The 15916-nt window shown below is 42.3% G+C and overlaps 1 protein-coding gene across 1 annotated transcript in view; it reads left to right on the top strand.

Moving 5' to 3' along the window:
* The window catches only part of gfod1 (glucose-fructose oxidoreductase domain containing 1), a 40247-nt gene extending 24868 nt beyond the window's left edge, over nt 1–15379 (top strand). Inside the window, exons 2-3 of the mRNA XM_003450247.4 lie at nt 7320–7513; nt 7804–15379. Of these exons, the coding sequence (XP_003450295.1) occupies nt 7320–7513; nt 7804–8544 (935 nt within the window). The 3' untranslated portion in view covers nt 8545–15379. The remainder of the gene's footprint in view (nt 1–7319; nt 7514–7803) is intronic.
* Nucleotides 15380–15916: the final 537 nt, after the last annotated feature.

Here is a 15916-nt window from a genome sequence, read left to right as displayed (position 1 = left end):
CCCTGCAGGAGCACGTGCGTGCCCCAGCGTGGCAGATGGCTATTTCTCCTGACCAGTTCCCCTAGATTTCCTATTTCTGGCTTCCTCGGGTGGAAGGCCTATTGTGCTGGCTGTTGCAATGATGCCTTCAGCATCCTTTTCGAGCCACCTGGTTTTCCTTTCCAGCTGTTTCCACAGGGCCACATTAGAGGTGGATTAAAATATTAACTCTGGTCTTGTGGTCTGGTTTTGTCCCTGTTTCTTCAGCTAGTGAGTCAAGTTTATTGTATCAGTGTTGCTGATCAGTATTTGCTCTGCCATCAAAAACAATTCAGTGAGCCTCGCCCTCACTTAAACCCAGCCCGACCTTCCTGCACAGCCAACACTTCCAGCCTTTCCTTCCTCAGCAGTGCTACTCCTGTACAGTGGAGGTGTGAGATCTCATGCAATGAAAGCATTCCCTCTGCCACACACAGCCTCATACCCTCCCTCTTGTGTTTCAAGGCCGTGCCCTGTGTTTGTGTCTGTTGAAGTGAATATTTGGTGCTCGGTAGGATACGCCACGAGTCGTGCACAGAGGCCCAGATGATGTGTGTGGCAGCGAGCCGAGAGGAGCACTGGACTGGAGAGAGTTGGCCTTCACTTGTAATGATGCAGCTGCTCTCTCTTTCTCTATCCTGGCCTTCCTCTGTCAGTGTCTCTGTCCAGCCAGTGTTGACTTAGCAAAATGGCAGAATATCAAAAATAATAATATTTAGGGGACCTGAAGCAATCCCCAACCTTCAAGAATTTCAATTGTTCATTGTGGTAATTTGGCTGAATTAAAGACTCACTGTAATTTTTGATATTTTGATGTGTAAATATCATAGAACAAGTAAGATGAACAGTTAGCAGTGAACAGTTTCTATATCAGCCATATATGAACTCAGGGGCCAGATCAAGTGGGACCCTCTTTGGGCTGAAAAATGAAGCCAACACTGATAAACGTGACCTAATTTGAATAAATAAACAGTTAATTGGATCTCCACCTAATGCACTTTGTTTGTTTTGGCATCAGTAAAGTTTTCTAACAACAGCTGGCACTTGATCAATACTGCGTGGACAGTAAAGAGTGCAAATGCAGGTATAAGAATTTTTACAGGAGTTTGTAAAATTGTCATGTCACCATCTTCATTGTACATCCTGTTTTTTATAAACAGAACTTGCAGGAAGTGATGCATGCTTTGTGTGTATGCAGAGGACAGTGGGTTTAAAATTCAGCAATTTTTATGTGTATGACTGATAAGAAATGCATGTTTTGAACGCTTTTTCTTTTTCTCTGCAAATGTTAACTTAGTAGAAATTGCTGCTAACTGCTGCCGTGGTTGAACTGTTAAAATTGATTGCTCACGATCTCATACTTATTGCTGTAACGATGTTAACATGCTGCACATGGCTCATCCATTCAAGATTCAGTGACTCATCTGTTCCATCCAATTAATTATAAAGCCCCTGTCTGCCTCATTCTCCTCTCCCTGCAATGAGATTAAGGAATTAACTTTTGTTTTTCACTAGAGGGTCATGATCAGAATATGCGCGAGCAAATAAATTAAAACTAGTCACCTGCTGGGTGGTGTTTCTGCCATTCCAGCTCGTAGCAGGAACACGTTTCTGCAATTCACTTCTTTTTTGGACGTCAGGTCTGTGAGGCGATGGGGTGTGATTTCAGTCTGTGAGGTCGGCTGATTCGTTAGGCAAGTTGTCAGGAGCGTGCACATCAAAGGCACCTGAAGGCACCTGGAGGGACGCGTGCTACCACTGTTCACTGAGGGAAGCTTCTAATCCTAGAAAGCTAAAAAATGGCAGTTTGTTATAACCTGCTCTGCAAAATGTCAATGACTCTTATGCAGTGCTGCTGCTCCTGCTGCATACCTGCTTCCTTGGTACTTTGTCTGGATTTACACAGTAAAGAATGATGCATCTCCATTACTGGCCCCTTTATAATCTATTAATACTCTTGTCATATCTATAGGAGTGTGATTGTCCTTTATCCGTCTAATGCAGGGCCTCTCTCTCTTTGCCTTTCAAGTCTATTGGTTAGATAAGTCCTGTATGTGAATTATTGATGCTAAGGCACTGAGCCACTGTGCTCAAGGGTTTTTTCTGCTCCATTACTGCTCTCCCACTGGGCCAGGAACTTTACCTGCGATTTGAGCTTCAATTTACCCTACCAATCCTGAGGAAGTGTAGCTATTCAACCAACCCTAACCCCCAGCGCCAGGCCTTTACACTAAACCTACCATATATCTAAGGATATTTTCCACTGTTGTTCTCACATGTGGCACACAATAAGAAAAAGAAGAAGCTTGCTAGCTGTAAATCCACCAGATTATCAACCACCACTATTAACACACTGAAGGCTCAAAGTCCAGGTCAATTGCAATATACAGTATTTCAATAAAGCGAGGTTGGCCAGGAGAGAAGCAGCCTTAACAGAATGGCATCAGGAACAGAGGCAGGTTATAGGCTGGTTCCTATCATCCTCATGACGACCAAGCAAGTCAGAATTTGCCCTTATCCCAGTTGTTAGATACTAGGTTGGACTCCAGTAATCCAGAACAGCATTTCTGCACCTTAATTTAATGACCACTTAAATCTGATAGGCAGGTCAGTGTGTATTACTGTCAAATGAGTTCATTTTTCATGTCTGGCAGCCTGGTCTCGCTTCCATTGAAGGTACTTCTGTGATGTGTTCATGGTGCAGATGTAAAGTTGGTTGCAGTGCTTGAACATCTAATTAGTAGCACATAAGAGGAGCGAGCATAAACAGAGTAAGGGTTTTTTAAGTGCCAGTTTATTTCAAATGAAATTTTTTCCAATGCTTGTGTCTGCTAGCTGTAAGGTGCAGATGCCAGCCGATCAGGACTACTTGGTATGTACTAATACATATACTGGAAATAAAAGCTTACATGTAATGTCCTCAATCAACTTAGCAATTTAAAATCAGATACTGGATTTATATGAGGTGTTTGCTAAACAAATTGAGAGGAAAGCAGGCTGTTTACGGTCAATGTTAGGTTACATCAAGCGTATGACAAAACTGTCTTGATAAATTCAGTTGGAACCTTAAATCTGTGTGCCAAAAAAGTTATTATGTGTCTTGTTTCTAATTAATTCCTTATTAGGAATTAATTGCACCAGTACACCTGATCTCAGGGTTTCCCCTGAGACTGGTTATTACTTGGTGCTGTTCTTTCTGTAACTAACAAAAATGTCAGATGCAGAAAGGAAGAGAGGTGTTCAGACGCTTATTCAACAATTTTGCTAGCACATCTATTAAAATACACTGATATGTCTAGAGATTAACACAGTCACTCAACCTTTCTCACTTCCCAATGTTCATGTTGGGGCATAGGTCGCCCACTAAATTGAGCTCTTCAGGTACCTTACGGGGGAGCTGTATATGTCCCACAATACAACTGTAGGTACATAAATGCAGTATTGCATTTTACCCTCAGTCCTTATCCATTCAAGTGCCATTTGTTTACTCTTGGAAGTTCTGCCTATAATCCTAGTTGTACTGATGATACTGTATCTTTCTTTGGCATCCCATCTTTCAAGGGATTCCCATTTGATTTCTTAAATTTACAGCTGCTTTCGCTCCATTTCCCATCCTCCTCTTCTTTTTTACTCTTTGCTCTGTGCTCTGCACTCGTATTTCTTCTCACGCTCCTCTATTCCCTTTTAATTCTGGTCTGCCAAACACAGCATTAGCGCTGTATCATTTCACCTCCCAGCTGTTGGTTTACTGCAGTGGTTGCTTGTACCTTGTGCTCAGGTGCATCCATAATCTGTTGCGCAAACACACGATCTGTCCTCTCACTGTCTGAGTCACACTTCAGCAGAGTAGCTCCCTTGACTCATCAGTCTGACCTGCCTAAGCCAGACTCAACCTTTCAGAGCTTTGTAGACAAGGAGAGAAAGGTCATTGCTGATCTGAAGAGAAGCTGCTTTTCATCTCCATAAAGGTCACACTTTAGTCTGGCACGACAGCACAACCATGAGAATGACACAGTATAAAAACTTCCAGTATTCTTTGTCCTTTTTCTATTGTTTGTATTCTATTGTTCTGTATTGTGTTGTAACAAGCTAGTGGTTCATATGAAAGCCAAAAACCCCTGTCAAGAACATTTAGCATTTAGCCTGAAGAGTCTCACCCGAGGCAGTGTGTCTTTTCCTGTATCTGTTTCTGTGTGTTGCTGCCAAGATGAAGGGGACGTGGGTAAATATTTTTTGCTTGACTTTGTGTGTGTGCACAGTGGCTGGGTAATGGGGGGGGGGCTCCCTTAGCGATCCTCAAAACTGGGTCAGAGGGATTAATATCCTGACCTGGCTAATTGGAGCTGAAGTTCACTTCCAAAACTGCTAGTTCATCCACAGGAAGCCTCAGCCAGGACTCCACTATGAAGCTTTTCACACTCTGAGGGCCCAAGGAATGTGTACAGTATGTGAAGCAATGCTTTTAGATTGTGTGTACATATCCTTTATTATTTGACTCCCTGTTGACAGTGTGAATCTAGAGCATTTACAGTGCATTAAGCTAACAGTGGCAGAAGTGGCCACAAGAACCGCTCAGTGTCAGCGTATCAGTCAAAATAAATCCTTAGTAACGGCCCAACACTAGTGGGAGGCTTAGCCAACCCCCCAGCCCCCCCACCCCAGTCAGTCAGTCAAGGTTTTAAGACCTAAAGCATGATTATGCAGAGAAAATACCACATTCTTTTACTGCACCTTTATTATTGAGTTCTTTATTCTTATCAAACTAAAACAGTACAACAGATACCACGTGTGGTCAGTCAGAGTTTTCTAATATGGAACAGGCCAGCCGTTGTTTTGTATTTACCGGTCTTACAAGAGAAAAGGTTGAACTGCGCGGTTTAAAGAAAGCAGGGTTTCTGTTCGTGTGCATGCCAGGGGTTGTATGTATCTGTTGTGAAAAGCTAGAATATTTAAGATAGTTAATGTAGATTACTATTCACATTATCTGTCTTTACACATGTAATAAAAAAAATTGAAATTGAATGTAACACATTATCTTCATATTAGACATTGACAAAAAATAAACTCTTCAGTACATATAAGCTAATTGGTGGCTAGTGCTACATTAAGTGTGTGCCATATTTAGTGGAAAGCATGAAAAATGCTTTGTTGAAGGTGAGGAAGTAAACCAAACCGCAGGACATCCCCACTTCACTGAGCCTTTTTTGACAGGAACCTTATGGCACTGGCCACACCTAGCAAACAAAGACGGGCTACTGTTGAAGTTTATATACATTTCTCTATACTATGAACTATACTGTGTCACTATGTTGACTTTGTTCTACAGTATGTTTCATCATTTACTATTGTGGCCACAGAGACTGTTTACTTCTGCTTTACATTAGTTTCATGCATTCAAGGCGTCCTCATGATGGATAGTTTTAGTTTTTGTACAGTATTGAAATTTCTCAGTGTTATTCATTAACATTGATGTTCTTTGCAAAGATGTAGTAAAGAACAGCACAGCTGTTTCAATGTTTTTGTCATTCAGATCCAGTTTGACAATCGATTGCAATTTGCAGACAGATCTCAGGGTTTTGTGTTTTTTTCTCTTTTCCGTCACTCAGAATTGATTTTCTTTGAACTGTTGGCTCCAGGCAAAATGAGCGAATTGGTGCTTGGCCTAATTCTGTTTCGTCTGCCTAGAAACTGAATAACAAATCAACAAATACAAAGCAACTTACTCCTCAACAGCATATTTTGCAGGTCAGTCATATGGCTGGTCCCGTTTTTCTCTATGTAGCCATAACAGAAAAACAGCTATGACAGAAAAAAAACCCTCCCATCACTATAATGGTGATTTGAGGACATACAGCCTCACATCTTGGTTGTGTTTGGATGTTTCTGGCACCAGTGGGCCTTTTGTTGTGCTGGAAGTGATTTTAATTGGGTTTCATACATGCTCTTTCTCCTCTCTTCTTCATCTCTTCTGCACTTCCTTTTATCAGCCTTCCATAAGGCTCCAGTAATACAAGTGAACCCTGTCTAAACCTCTGTGGTCTTACTGTACACCATGGTTATGTCTGCAATATCATGCATGCCTGACAACAATAATTCAACTTTTCAAATTAATTGAGTTTTTGTTTAAATAGTGCCAAATCACAACAACAGTTGCCTCAAGGCACTTTATATTGTAAGGTAAAGCCAATAATACAGAGAAAACCAGCTTGTTGACATATTTGACCCCAACAAACACGACTACTGCCATTAGTGCTAGGCAACAAGTGCCATAAACACGCATGTTGTTCAGCAGGGCATCCAATTCATCCTCCTTTTTGTCTGCCACAAAGATGGCTGCTTTAGGCACCATGTAGGTCTGAATGGGCAATGGATAGAGACAAGACAAAGCAGGAAAAAATACAAAGAGTCACAATAAACAAGAAGCCATTTCATTTCATTGCACTAATTGTAAGATGTGAATAAAACCTTCACATCTTACAGTTCGTGTGGTAAATAAATTTCAGTCAGGACCAATGACATTTCTGTCTCGAGCCATTCATGTCTGTGGTTATGGCTCAGCTGCGTTCTGCTTCCAAGGTCATAAAATGGGGAAAGCAGCAGCAAGACCACATCAATTCAATATAATTGCAATCATATGACCCCCTATGAGCAAGCTCTTTGGCGACAGTGGGAAGGAAAAACTCCCTTTTTAACAGGATGAAACCTCCAGCAGAACCGGGCTCAGGGAGGGGCGGCCATCTGCTGCCACCAGTTAGGGGTAGGTGGATAAAGACAGGACAAAGACACACTGTGGAAGAGATCTAGAGATTAATAATTAAATGTAAAGAGGTGTATAAACACATAGTGAGTGAAAAAGGTGATGCACTCAATGCATCATTGGAATCCCCCAGCAGCCCATCTAAATGGCTTTTAGTGACTTTAGAAGAGGATCTTCATTAAGTTTGGCTGGTGGAGCCTATACTATAGACTCAACATATGTTTTGCCTTTTTTGCATGGATTCACCGTTTGTGCACAGTTTACACTAACAGTTCTCACGACCCAGATGGGAAATACTTGAAAGTTCATGAAATCTTGAGCCAGTTGTTGTGGGAGTTACCACATTTAGCAGCTTTGCATTGTTTCTTCAGGGGAAGGGATGTTTTTATGCTCAAGAGGATATTATGACTCTCTCTCTTTCCGTCTCTTTTCTTCCACCTTCTTCCTTCATCTGAACATTCCAAGTAAGCTGTCAGGCTTTTTCACTACAATGGTTGCAAGGTTGCATGTCTGATTCACAGTTGTCTCTCCTTTATTTTATAAGGTATTGGCAAAAATGTAATCTGCGACAGGACCGCCACGCCTCTGGATGCCTTCAGAATGATGTCAGCTGCCCAGTACTACCCCAAGCTGCTGAGCATTATGGGAAATGTTCTGCGTTTCTTGCCAGCTTTTGTTCGAATGAAGGAGCTCCTGGAGGAAGGTTACATCGGAGAACTTCTGGTCTGTGAGGCCCAGGTATGACCAGAATTACTTCTGTTTATTGCTGTGTGAAGACACTTTTTTACAAATTGTTTCCTATGCTTTTATCTTGATATTAAATAGAGTTATAGCAGCATCCACATAGCAAAGAATCAATGTTGCTACAAGACAATGGTGGTACCCTGGTGCTTTTACTTGAGATTTGATCCCAGATACTACCCAGCTATCTCCTTTTCATTCTTGCTTTTCCTGATCACAGTCAAGTGAGCCATAATAAAATCTAAAAGACTTGTGCTCCCTCCTCTGTTGTCCTCTTTGTCTTAAAGGTCCACAGCGGTAGCCTCCTTGGGAAAAAATACAACTGGAGCTGCGATGATCTGATGGGAGGTGGTGGCCTGCATTCGGTGGGCAGCTACATTATTGACCTGCTTACGTTTCTGACAGGCCAGCGTGCGGCCAAAGTCCACGGCTTCCTCAAGACTTTCGTCAAACAGACCGACCACATCCGGGGCATCCGTCAGATCACCAGTGACGACTTCTGCACGTTCCAAATGGTACTGGAAGGAGGCGCCTGCTGCACCGTCACACTCAACTTCAATGTCCCCGGAGAGTTCAGGCAGGAGGTGATAGTTGTAGGGACTGACGGGAGGCTAACGGTCACAGGGACAGACTTGTATGGACAGAAGAACAGTGGCGGTGGAGAAAGTGGTGGCGGCCCTGAGCTCCTGCTCAAAGACACCACGCCTCTCGAGAAGGCCTCCCTGCCGGAGAAGGCCTTCAGTGACATTCCGTCCCCTTACCTCACCGGGACAATCCGCATGATCCAGGCTGTGCGGCAGGCCTTCCAGGACCAAGACGACCGGCGGACGTGGGACGGGAGGCCCCTGACAATGGCTGCCACTTTTGAGGATTGCCTATATGCTCTGTGTGTGGTGGATACAATTAAGAAGTCCAACCAGTGCGGAGAGTGGCAGAACATTGTGGTGATGACAGAAGAACCAGAGGTCAGCCCAGCTTATCTGATCAGTGAGGCCATGCGGCGGAGTAGGATGTCCCTCTACTGTTAGCATTTTTAAAACTCAAAGTGGCGCTCGAGCGGCATTGTTGGAAGTTTTTTCACAGAGCTGTCGGATTCCAGTTTTGTGTTGAAATTTGTGTTGTCACTGTTACAGAGGCTTTACACGAGGACGTGCAGGGAGTTGAGGTTTCCTGGCCTCAGCGGTAGGAAAAGCAATGTGATTAATAATCAGAACTTTATTTATAAAGAAGCTTTTTTTTTTCATTTTGGCAGCAGGTTTAAGCCCTTTGGGGAGATGCACTTTTAAATCAAGCAACAGAAAGACCTACAGTGGCGGCATATCAGGGAGTGAAGCTATCTGCTGGTTCGTTGGTCGATCAGTAGGAGGCGTCCTCGCGGGTATCGTCTTCTAATGTTCCCATTTCACCAACAGATACTCGCAATTTCATATGCTTTTCATCACCCCTGCTGGCTGCTTGATCAAACAGTTATTTGCGCCTCTGGTCTAGAACTTTATTTAACTGGTCTAGAAAGACACACGCCCTACACTGTGGGTCCGAACAAGGACTGCCAAGGAAGAACGATAGTCTTTTTTTGAATTGTGCCAGTCTGTTGTTGCTGTAATCTGAAGTACTTTTAGTACTAGTTTTACCAAGTGAATGTTAAAAAAAACAAGTCATTGTGCTTCTTAGTCATGCTCTGTCTGCTCCGTATGTTTCTCCTATGTGTGTGAAACGAGAAAAAAAGAATCAATCGTTTGGCTGGTGTTTTCTTTTTTATGTTGTTGTTTTTTTTCCCCAGAGGACTCTGGTTTTCGTATGCAATATAAACAGGCAGAAGGGGCACTAGTTTCTCTCAGAGTCTGAAATAAAGGGTTAGCAGTAAACTATGGTATGCCTTTATGCAGTTCCAGTCGGCTGTGCATCACCTGCATGGTTGGTCAGTGTAGCGGTACTCTGATTCTTTTTATGCTATCATTGTAGCCACTAAATCCCGTGTGACACGTATCTACACTGATGTGCGGACAGTCTTGCATGTAAGTTTGCAAGCTATGTGCAGATTTCCTTCTCACACTGCTGTGCAATGGTTGCTGCAAACTAATTGCAAGCCTGTGTGGTGTGCCCAGACCTCAAGTAAGACTGAGAACTTGCAGCAAATTAAATAGTGTAGCAAAGTGTGGGCGACTAATTTTTTTTTTTAAAATAACTTTTCAAAGTGTTAAGGTTGGTGTTATTTTTTGTTTTTTCTTATTGTTGGAAAATTTCATATAGGCCTAAAGATCAAACCCTGTAGCATTAATCCATCTGTCAATAATTCCTGACTGCAGTACAGTGTCTTCGGCACTTGGCCCCGCACCCACTGATTACTGCTTTCAATTATTACATAAAATTATTATATTAAGTGTTTTTAAAAAGAGCAGTTCAGATATGCGTCCAGCATTTTAGCTTCTTTTAGCTTATGTTTCAGTGTTTTGGTTTTGCGTCGCTCTCACCACTCTCATTGACCTTATTTCCAGCAGCAGCCATGCTATGTTTGCTTTAGCAAACATAGCATAGCATGGCTGTGATAAACACAATGTAAGCTGCCAGCCCCACACCAAACAGCAGAAAGACACAGCTACTTGATGTAACTAAAGAGCCAAATCATAAAAAGTAAAGATTTTCGCTGCGTTTACACCCAAGTTCATAGAAGTTTTAACTCTTAGAAATGCTTTTTTAAAGGAACTAAAAGGTTCCTTCACTCCACTGATATCTATGTCACCAGTGTGCTCTAAAGACTAAAGAGGATTTGGGAAATTGGTCCATTGACACGGAAACTCAAAGACTGTTTTAATATGCAACTTTAGGCAAAAGGTTGTGGTACTGTAGAAGACTACAACACTAAAGCCGTACCAAACAGTACATAATTAAAGCTTAACTTTAAAGTCCTGCTTTGAACCCCTATAGAGCCAGTGCCGTAGTAGGTTACAGCGCTGTCTGCAGTGGCCTGCCGTCAAGATTGAATCTAACTTATTTATTTAGTTTATACATGGATTGTCAGAGGAATGAAAACAAGAAAACGCCATCCGTCTACACTGGAAGATTAATAGCTCTTGCATTAGAATAGTGAGGAAGCTAATCAGTAAACTATGCTTACACAGACCATCAACACCAAACAGACCAACCGCAGTTGTTTCCTGGGAAGGTGCACATCAGACTGTGCGCTAGCTAGTTTTAACACAGCCGTAAGCATGGCAGGAAACACTGCAGCGACGTTGTCACCTGCTTTTCAAAGCTGACCATGTTTGCTGCTTTGTAAATAGCAAAAATGGTGGAAAAGAGATGAGCAGTGGCCGTGAAGCAGTTTCAAACTGCTCAAAAGCAAGCACATTTTTGATCTTTTGCAGTTCAGAACAATTAGTATTATTAAGTACTACAAGTCCCCACACTGGTTAATATTTTAATCGGAACTTAATTCAAACCCCAGTCCTCCCAACAGCTTTCTGTTATCTGGACAAAGGCAAATGCAGCTCTGGACTTACATTTGTTATGTAAGCAGAAATGTATGCTGTAAGTTTCATCAGCTGTCGACTAATGCACATAACAGTTTAACCCACCAATCAGAAAACAGAACAAGTAGGTGTGTGACTCACAGTCCAGCTTCCAGGAAAGCAGAAACAAACCATCAGAAAGTGATGAAAGCAAATACGGCTGAACTTAAAGTTTAACATCAGTCGAAGCAGGTGAAGGAATAACACCAACCCACAAGCCAAAAGATTGATTTTTTTTTATATGCATTCTCTATCCATAAGCTGTGCTGAAATACTAAATATGTAACGACTACTGAAAATGTACATAAAAATAATATGGAGCAACAATACGCTTTTGTCTAAAGAATTAAATCAGTACTGTATGGGTTTTTGTTTGTTTTTGTTTTTTTGTACAAACCAAGGAACTGGAACATGTCTGGATGAGTGTCAGGGTATTTATTCTATGTTGAAGTTTTCACTGACTGACCTGCAGTGCTTATTGTGGGAGATTAACAGCAGACTGAGGCCTTCGGAGCATTCAGCTTCTTATTTCCATTTATCGGATATTGACCAAAAGAGTCTCTTGTGAAAAGCTTTATGTTTTCTCTTTAAATGCACTATATCAGAATGCAGCACAACTACACTGTCGCCCATGAACTCATAGATCATAGAGTGTCTGTGTGCGCTCTTTTATTGTTTACTGTTTAGTGCTTTGCTGAGGCCAGGCCCTCTTTAAAACCCCTCATGCCACAGAACAAAAATTGAAGAACCAGAAAACACTCTTGCCTAAATAGTTTGCATGAAAAGCACTGAGTCTGACACTGATAAGCTGCCTCTCAGTACTCCAGGGAAAATATTGCCCCGTGTGTACCAAACGCCTTATCAAATCTGCATATAGACTTTCCCCCTTTGTCAGATAAGCTCACAAAATATAGCTATGTAAAGAAAAAAAGAACATGCACAGAAGTTGGACTTGTTTCTTCAGAGTTGAATTGTTTATCACCATCAACACAGATTTTGGGAAATGAACCTGAGGGCTGGTTGACTTTGAAGAAGACACTAGATAAATAGGCGCTTCATAGGAAAAAGGAGAGGTCTTTGGGACCCCCCTGATATGGCCTTTAACTCATTTTACTGCTGTTTGATTTATAGTTCTCTGCTGAAGTAGAACTGGTTGTTTATTTGTCCCTGTTGAGTTCAGCTGGAGGTGAATGATTTGCCTTTCTTGCTGGTTAAATATAGATAGACACACACAGGGAGGGAAAGGTTGGAGGCTAAATATAACACCTACAGCATATTAAAGGCAGCTTATGACTTAGGTTAACTTTTATTGCAGTAAAACCTGACATTTCTGCTTTAATTGGTAGCATTTTATTTGCAGGTCTGTTTGGCCCTTATGCACTCTCGTAAAGTCTTCCGTGACTGTGCACTTTGGTGCCGTCAAAGATCTGAGAGTGTGATTTCTGGTTAATTTCCCATTCGATTCTCTTGTGAATCCTCCCTGTTTCTGCACAAGTAAATACTTTATGTGCTTATCTCTTCCGATAGAAAATGCAATTTTCAGATCAGTTCAGACTTTCTTGAGGACACATCTCAAAGGAGGCAACACCATAAGTCATAGGATTTGGAATTTGCATAAAGGCAGAGCTATGAGCCTTCATATTCTACACGAGGGCCTGACTATGGCTGATTAAAGCCAAAACCATGTAGATGTTAGCAGTTGGCTGTGCTGATCAATTTCAGCGGAGGCAAGCTACAGTTGTAGCCACAGCTGCCCTGGGGCAGGCTGACAGAAGCGAGGCTGCCATATCGCGCCATCAGTCCCTCTGGCCAACACCAGTAGGCAGTAGGTGAAGTGTCTTGCCCAAGGACACAACGACTGAGACTGTCCGAGCCAGGGCTCGAACCGGCAACCTTCCGATTACAAGACGAACTGCCAACTCTTGACCCTGTTTAATACTCTTTCTATATCATCACTGCTAACTTAGTTGCAAGTTCACCTCCAGTGACACTTAGAAAACTCAAGAGGTTCAGAAAACCCCCGTATCTTCCAATCAGCCATAAAATTTAAACAACTTTGGGGTCCTGTGGGTTGCAGGGTGGGGCCCTGATGGATGGATTAGGGGTAGCAGTTTTGGGGTTGGGTTCAGTTCTTGGGATCACGCTCCAGGCAGGATTTGTGATAGTTGTAAGGAAGTCGATGTCTTTTGGGACAATCATGGAAGGGAGCTTGATCTGCAAGGATGGATGTGGCTTCCAGGTCCAAAACCTGAAGCCAGTTGGAAAGTGCCTTAAAGCTGTCGAGTCTTACTGAATACAAATATTACGATCCTTAGTAGAGTTTAAAAAACAAAACGAGAACGCAGGGTATTCTTTATGGCGGGGCTACCTTGTTATTGACAAGTCGTTAATATTTAAGTTTGCGGTGTCATAAAAACATTGACAACGCTCAGCTCAAGGCGTCGCAAATCAGTGAATGACATCTGCCATATCCATCTTTTATACTCTATGCTAGGTAACAGTGTTGATGGTGACGTCAAAGGTACTACAGCCAAAGTCTCCTACAGGTGTTACACTATAATAAGGCGATTCATCGTGTTTTACTGCACCTGTTTTAATGTTGTGGCTGATTAGTGTATATTGCCTGCTCACACAAGTTCACATTGTTTCAGCAGGTTTTAGTGCCCCCGCACAAATAGATTCAGTGTGCTTTTAAATCAGCCTGGGCCTCATCTAGAAATAAATCGGCTATATCTAGTGTTCTGCGATGAGAAGACCCATAAACTTAAGTAGGCCTTCTTGAGCTTTTCATGTGTTTGAAGCTTATCTGTGTAGGGGTGAGTGCAGGTTTCATTCATGTCCACACAGACCCATCGCCCTTCACAGAGACTCAGTTAGTGGACACAACGAAAACATGGGCTTTTCATTTCAGCAGTATAGATGCTGGATAGGGGAAAAAACAGTGAATCAGAGAAGAAGCCATTATGAGTGTTGTTACATCACTTTAGTGCTCATTAGCAAAGCGTCTCCACCAACTTTCATCTGTGAATGGAGAGGCAGTAGGCAGCAGTCTGAAACACACGAGGCAATATGTGGCTTCTGAAGCGCTGAATATTTAATGAAGAATGTGAATGAGCCGATACAGCACAGTGTGAGGATGTCATGCATTTTATCTGTTGACTGATTTTATCTTTTTTTTTCTAAGTTGAACCACTGAGTGTTTTTGCTTTTCATGCTGATGACAAATTTTGTTGATTTTTCCTCCACCTGTCAGGATGGCCCGATTGTGCATTGAGAAAGACCCTGCAGAAAACCTAAACACAAAACAAGAGGTGCTCTGGTTCCAGCACTTTGTCTCATTTGCTGACAGTCTGACTATGAACCGCTCCGTCTCTGCATTGCCAGCATTCACTGACTCATTGCTCAGGAAAGGCCTTCGCTCGCTGAGAGGGAGAGAGAGCGAGAAAGGAGGTGGAGGTGAAAACCTCAAAGAGATGCTTGTCATACACTCGGAGACCGTTAATTCGCAGCCAGATCCCACATTGCCAAAACTAAGTCTTGTCTCGGATTTGACCCCCCCTCATCTCGTTCTTTCACACTTGCTCCTCTGTAGGTCTCCCCCTCCCTCTGAGATTCTTTTTTTCCAGCCAGTGCTGAGAAAGGTAACGGTTTTTGATTTGCTTTACTTTGCATCAATCTCTCCCTTCACTTGTCCCCTTTTCCCCCCTTTCCCCTTTCTATCGTGAGCCAGGTTGAAGCCTGGAGGAAAAGCTCACTGGTGCTTCTGCAGACCTCCCTCTCGTCTTATTTGTTGTTTTCACAGCCACACAAAGACCACTCCATTCACTCACAGGTTGTGAATGCCTTTCCACAGCTGGTTTATGAATGCTGACTCTGGCCGTGTCTTGCTTGCTTCCCCCTCCACAGATATCCATTTTGATGCTGTATTGTGACTATATCTGATATTTATTGTTCTGTATGTATATCGTGGATGCATGGACCTCTGTACATACTGTAATTTGAACTCTCAAACGCATATTTATGGGTCTTACTAGAGAGAATGTACTTGCTGTAGGAATAATTTATATTTTCTATCCGTTAAGGAGGTCAGTTGGTGTCACAAATAAACGCCCTGCTGTAATGTTGTTGTTTTTTTGTTTAGTTTTTTTTGTTCTGAGTGACTGTGTGACTTCTGTTTCAGTGTTTACTGGCTCATCTCCCTGCACCAGTGCTTGGCATTGATTGAATGTGTGTGGCTAAGGGAATGCGTGAAAGTGGTGAAAATAAAGTGTGATCTTGTGTTTGCAACATGGTTTACAGCTTCAGCACTTGTCTAATGCTGCAGTTTCTATGGAATAAACAATATATGCATACACGATGGCTCTCATTTCATTTTTCCTCAGTTAGATACTGCCACACATACTGACAGGACTGCTTCAGCACACTGATTCTTCAAGTCTCTGATACTCTACTGGAGGCAGGCACCAATTTCTTCCATTTTTTAGTGTTTTTGTGACAGTCGTGGAATGCACCAATATTGCTCTTTAACATTTCACTGATAGGTACGTGTTCCATTGGCTTTAACATATGAGAGAGCACAGAAATTCTGTATTACTTTGCCAAAACCTTTCCACTGACAATTAGACTCAAACTATACCTGCAATTAACCCCATGCATAGCTGGCCAGCAGATCCCCACACTGTACATGTAAGGAGTTCGTGTTTTTGCTTTCATTTGTCACTCTTATGTATTTAATATGAAGAAAGGTTAGAAAATGTGTATTATGATAAATCCAGCTTGTGTTACTAAGCATTTTTTGAAAGTCTTTGCTGACCTCTGCTGGCTACAGTGGATGATGCACATGGTGTTGCTCGGAGCAAACCCTGACACAGGACCTGAGAGAAACATCTGG

The sequence above is a fragment of the Oreochromis niloticus genome, linkage group LG9 (genome assembly GCF_001858045.2).
Source record: "Oreochromis niloticus isolate F11D_XX linkage group LG9, O_niloticus_UMD_NMBU, whole genome shotgun sequence".
Lineage (NCBI taxonomy): Eukaryota > Metazoa > Chordata > Actinopteri > Cichliformes > Cichlidae > Oreochromis > Oreochromis niloticus.
Note: the sequence above shows the minus strand (reverse complement) of the source record. Positions and strands in the feature narration are given on the sequence as shown.